We start from the raw sequence: 19,491 nt of genomic DNA, 5'->3' as shown, positions 1-19,491 counted from the left end.
TGTTAGTTTTTCTACATAGAAGTCAACCTTTTCACTGACTTCTCCCTAGTTCCTTTCTGTAATCCTAATACAAAATGAACTACCCAATCCCAGCCCCATATTTTTCTGTAAGTGTAAGTCTTTGGCTTTCAAGTCTCTAACGAAGTCTCCGGAATCGCTTTTCAGGCTCTCCACCTCCATCGTCTCCATCTCCGCTCCCCAAAGTTGAATGTCCAAATAGATGCCGCCGTCTGTCTGTTTCTGCTTGAGCTTCAGAGACGAGACTCCCAGAGACTCTTAGACTCCTATTCAAGACCCAAGAGCCAGAGCCACCGCCTCCCTTCTGCCCGCCACTCAGCGGGAATCAAAAATTCTTAAAAACACTTCGTATCGCTTAGGCATGATATGGCTTTTAAATCCCACAATTAGAGCACATAAAGAATCCAATCTGGCTTCTACCGGCTTGTAATTAATTGCATTTTTATCCGTTACAATTCTTAGCAACGAAAAGTCTGGCAGCACTGGTGCGTTGCCAGGATTTTCGTTCATAAGCGACCAAAAGTACCAGATCGTCGGAGCAAGAGCGACCAGCTTTGCCAGACTTTGCGGTTTGAGCCACCAAAAGTACCAGATCGTCGACCGTTTCACTTGGTATTCCGCTAGGTGGTGCCACTGTGAAGTTCTCATTGAACTTATTATTCTAATTAGATTCTGCTTGGACGAGCTGCTGTTACACTGAAAAAAAACTTTCTTCTTTCTTATTTTCCAAGTTTGAGCAGATATGTGAAGGGAAAATATTTGAAATTTTTGAAAAATAATTCAATTGATTTAATTTTGCTTCCTCTCTTAGTTTTCTGCTACAATCAGAGCAATTATTCCAGACCCATTTAATTCTCCGATTTCAAAGGCAGTTCATAAATTGTTTAAATCGTTTCGTTTAATTTATTTGTTTCATTTTCCACATTCTCACTGGTTGCTGTTTGTTTTGTGTTTGTTTCTCTTTACGTATAGTTTATATTGATAATTTACAACTTACGGAGCTAACATAGAATGGCTTTAAATTAGAGTTACATAGATTAAGTATAAACGGAGCTGCGGGGTCCAATCTTCATGCGGGGAGGGGGGATACGAGTAGAAAATGTAGCTGCAAAGTATCTGTAGGTAGTTCTAGGAAAAGTGGTAATCCCAATCTCGGATCGGAGAGAGTTATTTACGTATATCTGTTGCTACGATAATCCACATTTAAATCTTTAAGTATTGTATTTTAGCGTCTATTCTTGGTTTGCGGTGGCGGTCCACGCTTCTCCTCCTGCTGCGCCTCACACGTCTCGTTTCGCTCAGTGTATGTGTACATTAACGTATCTGGGCTACGTTTAAAATCTATAACATTTAACTTATTCTTATTTACGTATTTGCATCCGCCTCCGTTGCGCAGAAATTACTCTCTCTTTTTTATTGTTTGTCCGCTTTTATACTCGACTTCCACATATAAATACATAAATATATATCAAGATTTATATATATATATATATATATGTATATCTATATTCGGATCTTAGGCTCTAGTTACGTATACATCTTGTGCAGGGCATCGTTTCGGATGGCCCCCAAACTGGGATAAGTTCGGAAACTCAACTGAAGGATCAAGTTTCGGGGGAGGCGCGGAGCACAGCTCGCTGGATCCACATCCACTAAACTATATATGGTATCGCTATCGTTATCGTTATCTGTATCGTTATCGGCATCGATATCGGTATCGGTATGGGGTATCGCCTTAGGGCGTACAACTTACGATCAATTAACGGAACGAGATCAAAAGCAATTTCTCATGCCAGCACTCTCAAGCCCTCAAACAACTCGGAACGGAACGGAAAATTGCCATGGCAGAACTAAAATAATAACACAATAATTGAATTTGTTTTTCTCTTTGTTGTTTTTTTTTTTTCAGTTTTTGTTTAGATTTTTTCAAAACCAATAATTTATTTGGCGTTTGCCGTTTGTATCTCCTCGTCGCTTCTGTCAGATAATCTCATAAACGCTTTGTCATTAAACTAAACATAATAATAATAAAATTAATCATTAATTTAATTTAAAAGGTAAACACACTACACATTACTTAAAGAAACAGCTTCACTTTAGTCGTTTTGGGCGAGAACTAAACAAATTCGTTTAAAAATAAACAGAGTTAACTAAAATTGCATTATTTTATTCGATAAGCACAAACTATACACACATTCAAATATCCGAATCGATCCTCCTCCGACAAACTCTTGTAATATGTTTACTTTGCTAACAAATTCTATTTATGTTTAAGTTAAAGTTTAATAGTTTTCGATTTTTTGTTGTTTTTTGTTTCCTTTGTTACGTATCTTAGATTGGTTTAAAACTGGTTTTAACCAAAAATTCATATCAACAGAATTTTGCTTGCGTTCAACATTTTATTCGTACATTTTTTTTTAGTTCTTTTCTTAATTTTTGAGTATTTCTTGCGAAAATTAATTTAAACATAGCAGTAAGCAACAAAGGGGGCAGGACAGGGGTTCGATTTCGAGCGATGATGATCTCTCTACGGGGTCTAAACATAAATCTTACGCTTGCGAATTTCTACATTGTTTTCATTCGTTTGGAACTAAATTAAAAAAGGTTGTGGTTTTCCTCGATTACGTCTAAGTAGGTTCATTTCCACTACTTTCATTTACTTAGCCTAGTTAATTAGTTTGTAGGTTTGCCTTCATTTACGTATTTTCGGTTGCTGCTCAAACGCTTCTTGAAATAATTCCATTAGGTTCGATTTAGGTTAAGTTTCGTATTCGCACAAGTACCATCAAAATATTTTTAAATATTATTCATTTAAGTAAATAGTGTTCATTTGTTACAATATATAGTTGCTTTGTATCTGTATTCTGTATCTGTATTTGCATCCGTAACTGCAGCACATGCGTATCTGCATCCCAATTCGTCCTAATTCTGATCTAGATGTCCGCCCTGGACCGCCGCCGCCGCAGCCGCTGCCGCTGCCGCCTTTTGGGCCTGCGCCTGCTTCTCCTGCTCGTTCAGCTCCTTGATCGCCTGAATCTCCTTCTTCAGCTTCATCCGTCGGTTCTGGAACCAGATCTTGATCTGCCTCTCCGTCAGGCACAGCGCATGCGCCATCTCGATTCTCCGCCGGCGGGTCAGATAGTGATTCGTGTGGAACTCCTTCTCCAGCTCCAGTGTCTGGTAGCGGGTGTATGTCTGCCGGCCGCGTCTTCGCAGACCATTTGTGCCTGTGGAGTAGAGAAGATCAAATTTTGAATTAATAGGTGAAATTTTAAGTTTATCAAGGTATTTTTTAATTTAAAAATCCACTTTTTAAAAAAACATTGACAAAGTACACTAAGGATATATAAAAAGATGTTAATTATACTGAAATCCCATTTAAAATGTACGTGGCCGTATTTATATTTTAGCCTTTCATCCTGCAAATTAAATTGAAAAATTGCAACGAGCTGCTCAGCATTTGTTTGCTGTTCGCTGTTGTCTTTTTAGCCAAAGTCATAAATATAAATTCTGCTTTTTTACCAGCAATCATCAAGCAGCTCGAACGTAGGCCGGAACATGCGCCAAGGAAAGGAAAGGAAATCTTCAGGAGTAGAGTAAAATCAGGAAAAAAAAGAAATACATTTCATTTTTACGAGTATCGCCATTTGCCATTTGCAGTTGTGGTTTTTGTTTCTCCGCCGAGATCGAGATCGTTACTTTAAATTGATCGTTTGCCGCTGCACCGCAAGACTCGATGTTGGATGTTGCTGCTGCACCGACAATGTTGCTGCTGCTGCTGCTGCTGCTGTGCTGTCATTGCAGCAGCAAACATTAAAATTGAAAGGAGAAACGTGCGAGCATTCGGCACTGGGGAGATTGCGAATGTGGCTACTTAAATAGCAGTTATGCCAGATAATGCCTCTTTAATTGGCAACACGAGAGGCTGGCGCAGAGCAGGGCCCTCAGTCAGCAGCACAATGCCGTGTTTAATCTCTGATTTTAAATATTTATGAAGTTTAATTTGCCTTCAAGTGCAATAACTCAATTTCGTGTGTGCACTCCAGCTCCAGCTGCATCCCTCCCTCTCCCAACCCTCCTCTGGTGTCCACCTGATGCTTGAGCAGAACCAGACGATGTCTGATTTTATCGCCATGCCACACATCCATGTTGACTTTCGCATTTCGGTCTTTCTCTCCCTGGCTGGGCCTGGGCACAATGTTAAGTTAAATATTATGAGCATTTATTATGTTATAAATTTGGCCTAAAGGTATTAACAAATTTATGCCGACACGAAAGTCATAAAGTGAAAACGCATTTATCTTTCACTCTCACACACGCAGGTACTCGTATCGTTATTACCAGTGCAACTGTGTGGGTGTGCAAATAAATGGCGAAAAAATTTTATAGTCTATAAAAATGAAATGCGAAATAAAATGGTCAGAGGATCCGAAACAAAGAAATTATCGTCTATATGGGGAGGCTATGTTATATAGGCTCTTGCACACAACATGCCCAGATAAATTTGCTTAATGGGGCTTTATTTTTATAAATGCCTTGCGAGAATTATAAACACCGATTTAATGTGCGAGAAAATTGGCCAGTGACAGGCCACAAGATTTGCGATGCGTCAGTTTGTGGCAATTTGTTGGAAATTGGAATCGGTGTATCCAGCCGAAACAATAAAAATAAATGTAAGTATATTTTTCAAGCAACTATGGCTGTTTTAAAATAATATTTATTATTAAAATTGCCTTTTAGGTATCGTAAAAGTAATAAAAATAATTAATAAACTCTTGAAATGACTCAAGAGATACAGCAAAATATTTTAAAGGACTCTAAATTACTTTTTTCTCTCAACCTGCTCACTCTGAACAGCTTAAAGGGAATTATACCCAAAATTATTTATTTAATCTGTTATAGGAATTTCAATTAAACCAAGATGGTTCCCTCCAAGAATGCTCAAGTAAACTTGGGATACCCACTTTCCCCCCCCCCCTCAACACTTGTGAGCGAGCAGAAAACAAAAAGCGTAAAGGGCATAAATAAATTTATTTAGCTCTAAACCTGTTTGCTGATTAACTTAAATCCCTGGCAGAGTCGTGCTCCCTTTGCCGGCGTTCTTCTCCTGGAATACATCACGCTGAGGTTTAGCGAAAAGTTTCATTTTATTTAGGAGTTCGCCAAGGAGGAGAAGGATGTACGCCTTGAGGAGTAGTAGTACGTGAACGTGAGCTTTGCTCGGCAATTTTAAATGGAATTTGTCACTCGGCAGTCGACTATTCCTACTTCATCCCCTGCCCTGCCGCTGCTTTGTATATGCAAAAATAAACTTTTTACGAAACTTTGCTTTGCCTCGGCATTTTTTTTTCTCCTCGCTTAGATTTTTTTCTTCCAGTGCTGGCCAAGTTTCCAAATTTATTATGCGAAAAAGTGCGAAATTCATTTTGCTGGCTCGCTCTCTGCTTCTTTCGCTACGTCCTGCTGTGCTCTGCTCTGCTGTGCCATTTTCTTTTGTAGACTTTTGGAAAATTTTTGTGTATTTCTAAGTACATAATTTAAATGCTGGTATGTGCGGGCCGAGGGGGGCGTGGATGCGGTACAATAAAACTTTGTATGGCAAGGCGCGAAATTTCTCGTAGATAATTTAAACGAGCCGAAAGGGGGAGGCGCAGGCTGAGGGCGCAATGAGGATGGATGAGGAGGAGGAAATCTTTTTTTTTCGAATACTTATTCTGTTCCAGTTGGCTTTCCATGGGGGCCTTCCCTGGTTTTTCTTCGCCCCGAAGATACATTTTCAAGGTTTTGTCGTCTCTCTTGTATTTTTTGTATTTTCGTTTTTTTCGGGTAGCGCAGCTGTGCCCAAGTCCCCAGTACGTGTTATATTTTTTAACTTAAATTCCTCAGGGATTTAAAGTTTTGACAGTTTACGTGTTTCCCATTTGCAGCGAACTTTGAACCGAAACGGAGCGATATCTATACTTGTCTCGCTCTGGGCGTGTCTTTCTCCCTCCCTCCCTCTCTCCATCTGGACAACCCCCATTTTCGGAGCGTTGCAAGCGGCAATAAATCTCCAGGTGACGCTGAGACTCCATGTTGCATGCGGCACAACGTGTGATCTATGCTTCTATTATAATAGAATATATATGTATCTACTGGATATGGGTATGTGTATCTGTATCTGTGTGCGAGACAACTACTTATATCTAATTCGATTTTGTTTTTTGGCTTCCCCAATATCTCACTCTTTCTAATTTATGTTTTGTTTTTGTCATCGTCACGTGCTATTCAGATGAGATTCGGTTCCCGAAATGGGGAGCTCCTCTCCTGGAATTTCTAGTGGCACTCAGAAGAGATACTTTTGGCCTATTCCTGGTATCCCTAAGGTACAAATATTTAGATGGGCCTCGATTACTGGGAATTTGAGTGTACGTAGGGAATAACGAGAATTCTTAAAATCAGATGGAACACAGGAGTAAAATTTTAAATAAAAATTGACTCCAAAAATGTTTAATTTTACTTTCTAACTTTCTTCTGAGTTAATAACCATAACAAACTTCTACTTTGTTCCCTCCGATTTATAGGCATCATTAATATCGTCACCGGGTCAACCGGAAATTAATTTCCTTTTCTAAGAAATAAAAAAGGACACACGGCAGGAACCCTTTTCGGGCGAAAGCTACCGAAAATCGAGAAGAGAAATCGATTGGCCATCGATTAATTGGATGGCTTGGCACACATGTGTCCGCGTCCCCCTTCGCTTAGCAACTCACGCATTTTATTCGCCATTTAATTAAATCTATTTTCGTGCGTGTTTGTCAGGGGCGTGTTCCACCTAGCCAGTATGATGTACTATACACACACCCACTCGCATCTGCCGGATACATAGACATGGCTGCGGCGTATATAGATAGATAGATAGATAGATAGGTGGGCTTTTGTACATGGCTCTGGGATTCGAGTGTCTATAAAACAATTAAATGCGACGGCGCCACAGAAAGTCAGCTTCTGGGAGACGGAAAACTAATTTTCCGCACTGCCAATCGAGCACCACTAAATCTGTCAATTAAATTGGCCGCAGGGAGTGCGAGTTGGTGTCTCTGGGGGGGAGTGGCTTCGGCTTCAGCTTCAGCCTGGGCCTTCCCGGATTCCTTGGCTCCAGAGACGTGATTATGGCCCCTAGGACTACGCCTATGCCAGATATTGATGCTTGCGGTGGCAAATGCGCAATTGAGTTGCAATTGCCAAACGCAAACACGAACGCAATCTTCGGCATACATATCCCGGCAAGCATCCGTATTCTGTGGCCTGCAACCTGAAATTGCAGCTGCAACTGCAATGGCAACTGCCACTGCCACTGACACTGCCGGTGTGGTTATCAAATTTTGAGATACACGTTTAGGGTGTGCACCCCCAACTTGGGCAGTATCTTATGTCTGTCGCAGCCAGGAACTGAATTTTCAATTTTTCTCAATTTCAAATCCAAATCCAGACTCGCTCAGACTTCCAACTCCACCTAGGCAATCAGTTTTTAATTGCTTTTCGGAGGCTGGGATTTTGGGGAAAGGTAAAACCCAGTCTGCATCTGCTTTTGGGAATTACAACTTGGAAAATATTCAAAGGAAGAAATCTATTTCTTAATTTATTTAAAACGTTAGGGAATATTTTTTCCTTATATTTTTTCGCGTGTGGTAATTGGGCTTTTCTCTCTGCCCAAAAATGATGTGCCAAATGGAATTATTCGCACGAGAAATCGGTTGGCTTGATCGCGGAATTCGTGGCGCGTACAGCCTCCCAAATTGCAAATCGACGTAATTGTGGCCGAAAAAGAGTTTGGTTTTTGGGAAAAGGGCCCCTTTTTTTGGGAGAAATTTCTGCCAGATCGTCGATAAAATCCGCTTAACGAACAGTCTTAAGCCTCACGCACGTTTTGCTTACTTTATTATATTTTTTTGGTACCTTTCAGATCTTCTCTTTTGGTAATTTTGTGCTTGCAAGCGCAACTCCCAATGGCTGCGCGCACTGATGATCTGAGAAATGCAGGGAAACTGGTTCCACTTGAACTGGACCGGGACATGGCGGCGGCGCATCTTACGCATGCCCAGGATCCCCGTCGAAGGGGCTCTCTCTCTCTCGTCATTAAAATAATTCATTGCAAGAGGTAGCAACAGGTAGCAGGTCGCCTCGATTCAGTCAGGGCCACTGACCAGCGCGATCCCCGGCGGATCCATCTCAGTTTTGAGTTACGAGCGAGCCAGTTGAGCTTGCAATTTAAAAGGGAACATTTATTGTGTTTTTAGGGGGAAATTCAAGCCAAGAAGGTTTCGAGAAATAGTGACGACAGGCAATAAGGGTAGATTTCGATTAATAATAAAAAGGTTAATTTTTGGAAAATTTCTAAGGTTCTGTAACATTTTGTTATAATTTTTGTTCTTTGTTTTTGAGGTGTAAAGATTATATATTTTATATTTATACGCTCTACTTCTTAATTTCCATATGGTTAACAATTTCCCTTTCATGATCAACTCTGAGTGATACCCTTTCGGTCGCCCTGCCCCCTTGTCATGGCAATTAAAAGCCAATTTGTGTATGAATGAATACATTTGACTGTTTATTGTCTCTATTCGGTATGTGAATTGTATAATAATGCCATCATTGGCACACCGAGCAGCCAGCCTTTTGGCTGACTGACCCAGTGCCTCAAGCCGGAGAGTCTAGAGTTCAGGCAGGCCCATTGGGCGTCGGAGCTGAACGCGGCATTCGATGTGGGTTTATCTTAATAGCTCAATTAATGAGCGATGTGAACGCCGAACGCCGAACCCCTTTCTCCCCAAAAAAAGAAGACGAAACCGAAAATATATGTGAACGCGACACGCCATTTCCATATTTACATAGACCCCTAACCATCTAGGGGCTTGTAGAAATATATATGTATATATATTTCTGGCGGAACGCCTTCCCATCGTGCTTTAACCTCGGCGTCATCATTAAAATAATCAACGACTCTATTTTGGCTCCGTTTCAAGTTCTATTTCCATTTCCAGTTTCATCCTCACAGATACAGATACAAAGCAGCGACAGCTGGCGGAACGCATCGATGGAGATTGAGAGATACAGATGTATCTGTATCTCTGTATCTCTCTCGGACCAAATTTTTAACAGTTCAAATGCGAAGCACAAGCAAAGGCATTTGAGGAAGATGCGAGCAAAGCGTGACTACGAAGATGAAGCTGTTCAATGGGGGATTTCTGTTTCAGTTTATACACTGAACAAAATGGAATAGAGAAGGAAATTTCTTAATATTTCGTATTTTAAAAATGGTTATAGCTATTACAAATCAATGTGAACTTATTCAAAGGTGTTTAAGGTAGAATTTTTTAATTAAAAAGTTGTTTAAGCAATAGAAACTAATGAAACAATTGCATTTTTAAGACTTCTCTTTAAAATAATATAATTTTTTCTCAGCCTGTTTGTCTGCCCGGCAAAAGCGCAAAATCCCGAGACAGAAGACAGCAGACTTGGACAGCGAATAAATAAATAAGTGGCACGATGTCAAGCTGTTTCATATCTGTGGAGAACATCGCCGTTGGCAATATATTCACGATTTCAGAGCTCATTAGACAAAAACTAAAAACGCACAATTCACAGCATTCGGAAAGACTCCCCCCCCTTCCAGTTCAATGTATCTGACGTCATCTGCTGTTGTCCCCGATAATTATCGATGGAAGTTATGGCTGCCCGGCAAACGGAAATGTGCAACATTTCCGCTACTCAACCGAAAAACGGGCCAATAAAAATCAGCTCCAAGTGTCAAATCTAAATAACGATTCCCCAGCCAAAGAAATAAATAAGGAAAATGGCTGCCAAGTCTGATAAGACTTTGGCTGGGATTGTTTATGTTTTTATTTTATTTTTTTCAGTAGGAAAGGAAGCTTCAAGATACAAATCAGACGGCGGCTGCAACGCCATTTGTGTATCTGAGTATCTTTTAATTGCCTGCGATTGCGCCCCACAGATATGACACGCCCACTCGTTTGCAACATGGCTTGAGGGCGGCCTTCTTTCATCTGGGTTAACTTTTGAGAAAATCGCATTGAATGCGTTTTTAATTGGATTTTTTTCAAGTCTAGATTGAGGGGTGTATTTTGTAATGTCTCCTGGCTGAGGGTTGATAGGGGTTTCATTGAAATTAAGATTATATTAGAGGAAAATTGGGATGGGAATTACTTAAGAAAGAATATAATAATCTTCAGCTTACAATTAACTTTTAAAACCATGCTAAACAAGATACTCATATGCCACCTTCTAGTTACCTCTCATCATCTTGGCCTAGTCAGATTTCTGCAGTTTACCTTTTTGCGCTAATTAATTAAACCAACTTCCGACATGGTTTAACATTTTCCGGTCTCTTATTACACCCCTCAAAAGCACCCACTTGCACATGTGAAAAAGGGCAGAAAGGTTAGGTGATGCAGCAAAAGCAGAAACTTCATTAAGGGCGCATAAAAGTAAACAAGCGAAAAGTGTCGGAATTTCACACATAATTGGCACTTGAAGTTTTTATTTTTATTTGCCCTCCAACTAAACGACAAACTTATGGTCCAGACTTGTGGGCGGAAAAAGAGCTGAAGCTGAAGCCGGAGATGGAGATGGAGACGGAGACTGCGATGGCATTCGGCGCGGTGTCGAATTCGGGTTTTGGGTTCGGCCTTTTGGGGTCACAGCAGCTGCTGCTCCCAGTCAGCTTTTCCTTGTGTGTGTGAGAAAAGTGAAAGTTAAGAGCAACAATTCCTTTCTTTTCCCCTCGCCAGTTGTATTTGTTTTTATTTCAGTTCAGAACGTGTAAAACTAACAGTTAATTTCGAGCTTGCAGCTCGCCATATCCCATATTCCGCACCCAAAACCCATTCCTATTCCGATTCGGATACCGATTCCGATTCCTGCCGCATCCATTGCACAAAAATTGCACTCCCTACTAGGTAGGGAGGTGTGTGTGGTGTGTGTGAGGCGGCGAGTTTGTCGTTGGGAAGATTTATGCTCAAATTGCTTTTGCGCAAAATCGACAAAAAGGAGCAAAAGGTGCAGGGAACCAATGGAAACAGTGGGGTTAAAAAGAATGTACATAAATCTAAAATCAAATCAAAGGTTCAAAAATAAATTTCTTAACTAAAAGTGAATTATTTATATTTTAATAAGGGTGATCTTATGTAAACTTGGTTTTGATTTAATAATAAATATTCCATTGAGAACAAACAACAAATACTTTGCCTGTCTTAGCTCCCTTAATATTTTCTATAATTATAAATATGTAATCCATCTCACTATACCCTGACTTATATATTTGTTCAATATCTTCTTTTATCCCATTGTCTCCAGCACATGGGGATGCAGTTGGTCGATTCCGGGTGCCGCAGTTGTTGCCGTCGTCCTGTTTCGTAATCAATAACATTTTCGCAAGTGAATTACTCTCCATTGTTTCGCCCATCCCTCAGACAAAGAATTTACGGCTCAACTGGGATCGAGGGGGTTGGACACTCCGACTGTGAGTTGGTAGCTGTTCCCCAGGAAAGAAAGTGCTAAGGTTGAAAATTTCCATTTCCATTGTAAGTCGTCGCCGGGCTCTACGCTGCTCCTTCATAGATTTATGATGGTTTATAATGAACTTGTAAAGTAATTATGCGCTGCGACGCGTACGTACGAGTATGTGCCGCCTTCACCTCTGCACCGGGAGCAGCACCATCCACCATCCACCACCAACTCCGACATAACTCAGCTCAACCCTTTTCGAAAAATGTCTCCTGTCGTGTGATTTTTGGTCCACCACCCACACAGCGTTTACGCTTGTAATTACACGCTTCATTGTTGAAAGGGAGCAGGCAGGTTTGGGAGCAGTAACGGGATCGGGAGCAGTAGCAGGAGCAGTAACGGGATCGGGAGCAGTAGCAGGAGCACTAGGAATGAGGCGTGCAAGGAGCAGCCAAGATGGCCAGGGGCGTAGTCGGAGTTATTAAAAGGGAACGAAAGTGAAACAGAGATTTTGTTTAAAAATGAATTAATTGGTTAAGAAAACACTCCTTGTTTTAAATCAAGTGTCTATGTTAAACTTAGCAAGATCCTTGATCACACTGTTTAATATAAGTTAACAATTTTCTAGCTAGGATTAAGCCTTTTCCAAATCAAACTAAATTTTAAATATTAAACTTGTCGCCCCCCTAAGTACGCCCATGGAAATGGCCCCGCTTGCGTCGAGGGTCTACATTTTCCATGTTGTTTCGTCGCCTCGCTCTGGTGTCGTATATCTTTGTTCTAATTGGGTTTCGTTGTGCGCTGTGCCCGCTAATGTCAACCTTGGTTGTTGTTTTACCCACCGAGACCCCTCCCCGGCAGGCTGGCATGCGTGCTGCTCCTTGGAATGGAACCCCCCCTCAAGCGATTCACTTAGCTTGCACATGCAAAAGACGATCCCCAAACTGCCGAAAACTGAACTCGAGGCCATTAAAAGTGGGCGGCAGTGAGAGGATGCTGGAGTGGCGCTTGAGGAAACGGAAACGTTGAGCTTCGTCGCTTCTTGGTATGCTGATGCTCCTGTGAGCATCCCTCCGCCAGGATATTCTTGTGTGTGTGTGTGTGTGTGTGCGAGCCAGTGTGTGCTGGTATCTAAGGAGCTGGCGTCGGGTGAATTATGTTGCATGCTTTTAGGTGATTTAGCCCACGTTTGTATGCACAAACGTCTGCAAGGTTTTGGTTTATGTTTTGTTTAACTAATATTTTGTGAAATCTTCTTGGGAAATTATGAACTTGGCAGGCTGCTGGATGGCTGGATGGCTGCTGGCTGGCCACAACTGCAAACTTTCCCTCCCCTCCCAGTCTTTCCCCTCCCCATTTGGCCTGGCCAAAAGTTTTTCATTTTGCTCCTTGCCAATTTCACACTCTGCCAAACGCTGCAGGGCGGGCAATAATTTCCAGCCAATAGCTGGCTGAGGAATGAGTCCGAGGTGAGCCGAGGGTCCGAGAAATTGTGGAAAATATTGTGACATTTCTAGCAGCTCATACAGTGCTGGGGAATAGTGAGATGATAAATACAGAAGGTTCCTAAAAGGGATATATGTTACTGGAGGTTTGTGTGGCATTAATATGACTCTATCAAAGGGACATTTACCCAAATGGCGGTAAATTATTAAAGCTTATTGATAGTTAATCGAATAAGTAAGCTAGTTTTGTTTTAGGTAAACGCATTATGCTCTAGAAATTGTTTCATGGCAAGTATTTCAATACCCTTTCCCTAATACCATTACATTTCTTATAAAACTGTATCTATTGTCTTTTCTGTTTTCCTCGCTCCGATGATATCTGCCAGATAAGCTTTCCTTTTCGGAATGAATGTATCTCCTCCCGCCTGGCACGCTTATTAACTTAAGCGAATGGCGGCCGGCTGTCTGTCGTAAATCAGACCCCTCTTCGCCACCCTGCATTTTTCCCAAGCGCTTCAAGTCTCTTCTCACATATTAAAAAAAAAAAAAAGAAAAGAAAATAAGGAGAGCAAAAAAACCAAAACAGAGAAAAAATCCCTACAACGTTTTGCATAAAAAATAAAGCACCGAGTCATGTGTGTGTGACATCATATCGTATATTGTCGCATGAATTTACGTGACCATATGTTGTCGCCGGAGCGCATAAATTCCAAGTGGGGCGCAGACGGCCTCAAGAGCGGCTTCTGCCGCCTCAACCCTTTGACTCCCCCCCCCCAAGTCTCCTCCCCGCCAGACTTCAATCCCCCAAAACCCCCATTCGGAAGTGTTGATATTTCGTTCGATGCTCGTTTGACTCCAGCAAGTGCGAAGCGACCGGAAAATATGGGTAAAAAATTTATTGAATTTAATTTGAATGCGCCCCGCAACAGCTGGCACTTGATGGGGTCTATCGGCAGCGGCATCTGTATCTGCATCCGCATCTGCAAATGTATCTGGCCATCATACCTTATGCCGCCTTAGCGATCGGAAGCCTGGCTCATATGAATATTTAAGCTGGCAGCCAGCCACCGCCTTCGAATGGCATTCGCAATTCGCAATACAAAATCGCCTAATGAAGCCGCGCAAAATTCGTTTTTAATTGCCATCGCAAAATCCCCGAAGATGGCGGCGGCGGCGGCGGCAGGCAGAAAAATTTCGTTTTAATTGCTGCCCGCCGGAATCCCGGATACCCGAGACTCCCAGCCAGCACAAAATACTGCCACTTGTGTTTTTTAGTCTACAGAAAGAACAAAAAAGAAAGAAAAAAAGAGCCAAAGGAAAAAACTCGATTTTCCAGCTAATGGATGAAGGCAGAGAATTGTTGCTTTCGGAAGAGCAGGACCAAAACTGGTACCGAGAATGGGGAATGGGTGCTGGGGGACTGGGACTGCGACTGGTACAAGGGGGCTCTCCGAGTTCGACATCGGCACAGCAGCCAATTAAAGGCATGACATAAATCCAGCTGTGACTTGTATTGGGTGTTTCCGCCTGCGGCCCACATTCTCCAGTCCCATTCTCCCGATCCGAGCCCCATTCTGGCCGGCGAAAGACAGCGCCAAAATGTTCAAGATTGTTGCAGGCCCAAAACAAAACGGAGAGCGGCAAAGTAACAAAAAAATAACGTGGCAAAAGGAAAACTTTGCCCAACCAACCCAGGCCGAGTTCACGCCCGTTGTTTCATTTTACAATGTTGCTTTTTTTCATACCCAGTACATAGAGGTTACAGGAGAGTATAGGTCCTCGGGATGTCTATAAGAAATCTAGAGTTTTAAGGACAATAACTGCTTAATCAAAAGGGTTTGTTATGATGAATAAACAAATAAAATAAACAATAAAATATTTAAAATAACCCTTTTCATTACCCTCAAAGTATGCTACATTTATAGTAAAAGATCAGTGAGTATCTCACAGTCGTGGCTTAAGCTATAAGCGTTTTTTCTCGTTTATTGGTTGGTTTTGGTTTGGTTTTTCTTTTATTTTTGTTGCTGTATTATTGCATTGTAAGAGTATTTTTCTACTTGACTTGGCACCGCCGCCCTCACCGGAGTTTCAATTGTTGTTGTTTGCCTTTTCTTTTTCTCTTTCCCTCCTGGAAAACATGCACTTCAGCTAAAGAAACCGCAGCTAAAACCCCGCTTCCTTCCCAGGGAAAAGAAAACAAAAAATAGGGAAAAGATGTCAGTTCCCCGGGGAATCCACATTAAAATTCTCCAGTGAAAACACCCGCCGCCAATTCGAAAAGTTGCGAGTCCAAGTTAACTAATTTATGTCGCAGGACTCTGAATTAATGAATAAATGGCGAGGGCGCTTCTTAGATGGATGGCTTGGTGTGTGGGGATATGTAAATTAGTTTGCAAAAACCCACCGAAAAAAGGTAAATAAAAACAGTAAACAGAGCGGCGAATCGAAACGAAACGAAGACCAGACCAAGAAAAACATTGCCCACACGCAATCTTGCGAGGGCAATGAAAACTTTAGTCTTACAAAGTGAAAATTCCGCCCCGATTCGCCTTGAGCAGCTGCCAATGCTCTTGGCGGCCAAGGCGAAACTTTTCGAAAAAAACACACAAACGAAAGAAAAGTTTTTAAAGTTATGAGAGTGATGCCATAGGAGTGACATCATGAATATGGTAAATAGACCATCAAATTAAATATATACACTTATAATTGTCGGGGGGTGATTGCACTGTGGCTGGTTGTAGGGTGGAAATCGCCTTTAAATTCATTTTAACAAGCAGAGAATATTAAACTGGATTTGCTTATGAATATATTTTATAATTTAAGCTCTTTAAGACCTAAACAAATTAGGGGATTTAATTTATGAATGAATATTTGTAGGTAATTTTTAAAAGATTCTTTAAGGATTACTAAAATATTTCTTAATAAAACAAAGTTGATGTTCTCCAGTTTCCCTTATGTTTCGTTATTTTTAAATTCCTTGGGATTATTCTTCTTTAAAAATATTATTATACATAATCCCCTTTACCCATTAACATCTCAAGATGAAGCATACTTTAAGAAGCCAGCACAATTGCAGATGGGAAGCCAATAAAATGAATAATCATAATTAATATGATTTGTTTGCCAACGCGAGGGGCGCAATTAAATTTGCCAGACATAAATCGAGGCGAGCAGGGTTCGAGAGATTTAGAGGGTTCTTCCCGGGCCGCCCGCATCGGTTGCAGCACCCCCATTCCCCTCGAGAAAAGTTGGGCAATTAAAATGGTTGGAACACATGACGACAATTGGGGTTGGAAGGAGAGGAGAGGCCGTTCGGTGGCCGATAAATGAACGGAGAAGGCGCCGCCATTATCTTTGGGCAAACAGACATGACAACGAGGAACAAATAAATCGCATAAAATATAATTATGGAATTTGTAGCTCCCCTTGTTCGGGCGATGCTCGACTTGAAGTTGGAGTTTGAGTTAGAGATTGGGCGGCAATGCGGTTGCAGTGCCCTGAGTTAATACTCGTGCTTGTAATTAACTTGTGATTTATTGGTTTAAGTTTTTAGCGGTCTCCGCTTCATTTGCTATTCTTTTCCATGCCATTCTATTCTTTCCATTGGTTATTTTCTTGTCCCAGGAATTTCCCGGCTGCCTTTTCGCGCCCTGCACTTGTCTCCGTTCCCGTCCTGCCGACTCTTTCCTTCGGTTCATTTCGTAAACTTTCTCCTGCTTTATTCGCAACAAAATGTCTTGGAGAATAAGGCTAATTTATAAGGAGTCCGCCCAGCTTTCCCAGCTTTGCCGCCGCTCGCAGCACCCGTCTGGCCACCGCATCCGCCCACCTTTAATATTAAATGTTACACCAGGGACACATTTCGATGAAATATTTCGTAAAAAGTGTCTACGAGAGAAAAATTTGCTCTCTTTCTCCTTCCGCCCGCCTGCTCTCTCTCTCTCTCTCCGCTTACCCCCTTTTACCTTGCAAGAGGAGTCCGCCTTCCCCCTGGTCGCCTGCTTTTCCAACTCCAGGAATTTCCCGGGGCCATGCGTCTTGCTCAAGTTGCTCCAGCCGAAAAACTTTCTCCTTTCCTTAGGGCGTGCCACGCCCGCCGCCCCTCACGCACGTGGCAAGGCACAGGAAGAAAAGGGAAGAAAAGATGCTGCCTTTTGTTTTACTCGAAGGATACCATGGGTCGGGGGGGTTGCTAGAAGAAGTGGGTGGGTTTTTTCGGGCCTGGCGCACAGGCCAAGAATTATTACCGACCAAATAAGCGATATTTCTCGAGGGATGAATGTGCTTTGGTGCGTGTTTTATTTTATTTCGTTGAGTTACAATCCACCATCTAACGGTACACGAACCCCCGAAGGGTGGGTGTGGGCGGTTGTGGGTGGTGTGAGTGGTGCCATGCGCATGGCCGAGACGGCATGGAGGTGCAAGGGAAATGTCGAATGCGAAATTAAGAAAACATGGCAGTAAAATTGGGTAATAAATCATTGGGGGGCCTCAAAGTGTTACTTCCACAATGTACACACAACGGCAGCGCAGTTGGAATTTGTTTAGCTACAAATTATATAGATTTTCGCAACACACTGCGACATATGCCGGCAGTGGAAATGGTGTGGAAAACTGATTGCCATTATTATATCCACACGGAAAATGGGCATTGTGACAAAATCGGAAGGAGGCACTTACAGTTTATTAATAAATACAGTCCATTTGAATTTCTTAATAATTAAATCATTTCCAGACACTTTTAAATATTTTTAAACAAATAAAAACAAAATAAACATTATATAAAAAGGGTCAGAGTTGCAAATCAAAGGCTAAGCCCCATTGGCTTCCGCCATTCACAGGTTGTAAGTCGTTGTCTGGCTTCGATGGTCAATCGAATGGCTATGGCAATCCCCCTAATCCCAATCTCATATCGCTCACAGGCATCCCATCCTCTCGATCCCCCCCCCCTTTCACCCTGGTGCATGTGTGAGTGTGATTAAAATGGCGATATGAATGCATAATAATATGAGAGTTATGACCCTGGCCAGACCCCGTCGTCCAGTTTGGACTACTACCAACTCCCTCTGTCTGCAAAATTCGACGCATAAAACTGCAGCAAACTAAAGTCCTTCAGCCCACTCCCGATCCTGATGCCAATGCCGATCCCTGCCCCTCATCCTCATTCCCCTTCCCGTTGGCCATCATCGCCGGGTGAGTAAGTGAGCTGAACTTTGATGCCGCCACATTCTATTCGCATTTGCGCTCCAACTACCTATAGCCATATATCTTGGCCGGTCGGCACAGGAATATGTGCGCTGTACACAGAGAGAAAAAACGGAAATGTAATAAATTACTACTCTAACTTAATCATATCTGAAGGAAATAAAAACAGAGAAAGAAGTTTTAAGAGGGATTAAATGTATATTATTTGAATTTCTTAGTGCTTCAAAATTGACTGAAATATTCTCAAGTACTTTAGGTATAAATATAAATTAATATAATTTGTTTCAGTGCATTACAAGGACTAGAACTCGCACCGACTCGCTTCAGCGCCAGCGGCGAGCCTGCTATTTTTTTCTCCGTTTCCATTTTGAGCGAGTCAACGGCGAGTACGAAGCCGAAAAGCCGTAAAGCCTTGCATGGGGAGAGTTTGGATGGGAGTTTTTTGAAGGGGGGGCAGATGGGGCTTAACCCGGAGAGAGGGGTTGAAGAGGGGTTTTAGGCGCAGTGGCAAAGAGTGCCGCCCTGCAAGATTTATGCAGTTCATATTCACATTTTCCAAACGCCGCATACCAGAGACCCAGCATTCGAAACGCACACCGAAGGATAGAGGTTAAGGGGTTAACAGGGGGGAGGGACAGGACACTGCAATGTGCATATGTGTTTGTCAGCCTATGTGTGTGTGTGTTGTATGTATGTGTGTGTGTATATAAGTCCAGCCGCAATTGTTGGAGCTTTTTTGGGCGCAAAATGGGCGCGCTGAGCATTGCAGTTTGCAGTTTTTGTTGTTGTTTTGTGCAAATACAATGGGACAAAATGGGTTTTTAATGATTATACTTTGAATTTCTAACAAGTTACGTTTTTTAAGGGGATTATTGGTAGTATATATAATGAAAAAACCAATTTGTATACGAATTTTTAATATTTTATTGAAGAAATAAACCTTTTTTTGAGTATAACAAATATTTACTAAAAATAATCATTTTTAAAAACACTTTTCTATATGGCTTAGGTATGTTTAGCCTCCTGCTTAACCCCACAGTGCCTGCTCTATGGCCGTGATCCCCGCCTGCCAGATGGAATGGCGTCGGCAAATGGTTGAGGAGTCTGGGAGCCTGGGCTGGGACCCGGCTTTGGTGGATGACTGCAGGCCTGGGCAGCTCGTGCAAGTGCCGGAGCACACTGCATATTAAGTTATTGTATATTAGGTGTTAAATCAGATAAATTTTCGCATAATACCGCATACAGCACTCGGATTTTCAAAGATTAACGTGGCGCACACACACTGAGGGCCAGTTGTTGTTCCTGTTGTTGTCGTGGT

General features: G+C 42.0%; 1 protein-coding gene across 4 annotated transcripts in view; it reads right to left on the bottom strand.

Annotated features, from left to right (window-relative positions):
* Window positions 1-894: 894 nt before the first annotated feature.
* Ubx (Ultrabithorax) overlaps window positions 895-19,491 on the bottom strand; it is an 89,991-nt gene continuing 71,394 nt past the window's right edge. For all 4 annotated transcript variants that reach the window (XM_041776653.2, XM_041776657.2, XM_041776663.2 and 1 more), the window contains one exon: window positions 895-3,245. In XM_041776653.2, the coding sequence (XP_041632587.1) occupies window positions 2,941-3,245 (305 nt within the window). In that variant the 3' untranslated portion in view covers window positions 895-2,940. The remainder of the gene's footprint in view (window positions 3,246-19,491) is intronic.

Source organism: Drosophila kikkawai, chromosome 3R (assembly GCF_030179895.1).
Source record: "Drosophila kikkawai strain 14028-0561.14 chromosome 3R, DkikHiC1v2, whole genome shotgun sequence".
Classification (NCBI taxonomy): Eukaryota; Metazoa; Arthropoda; class Insecta; order Diptera; family Drosophilidae; genus Drosophila; species Drosophila kikkawai.
This window is presented reverse-complemented; position numbering and strand designations above follow the sequence as displayed.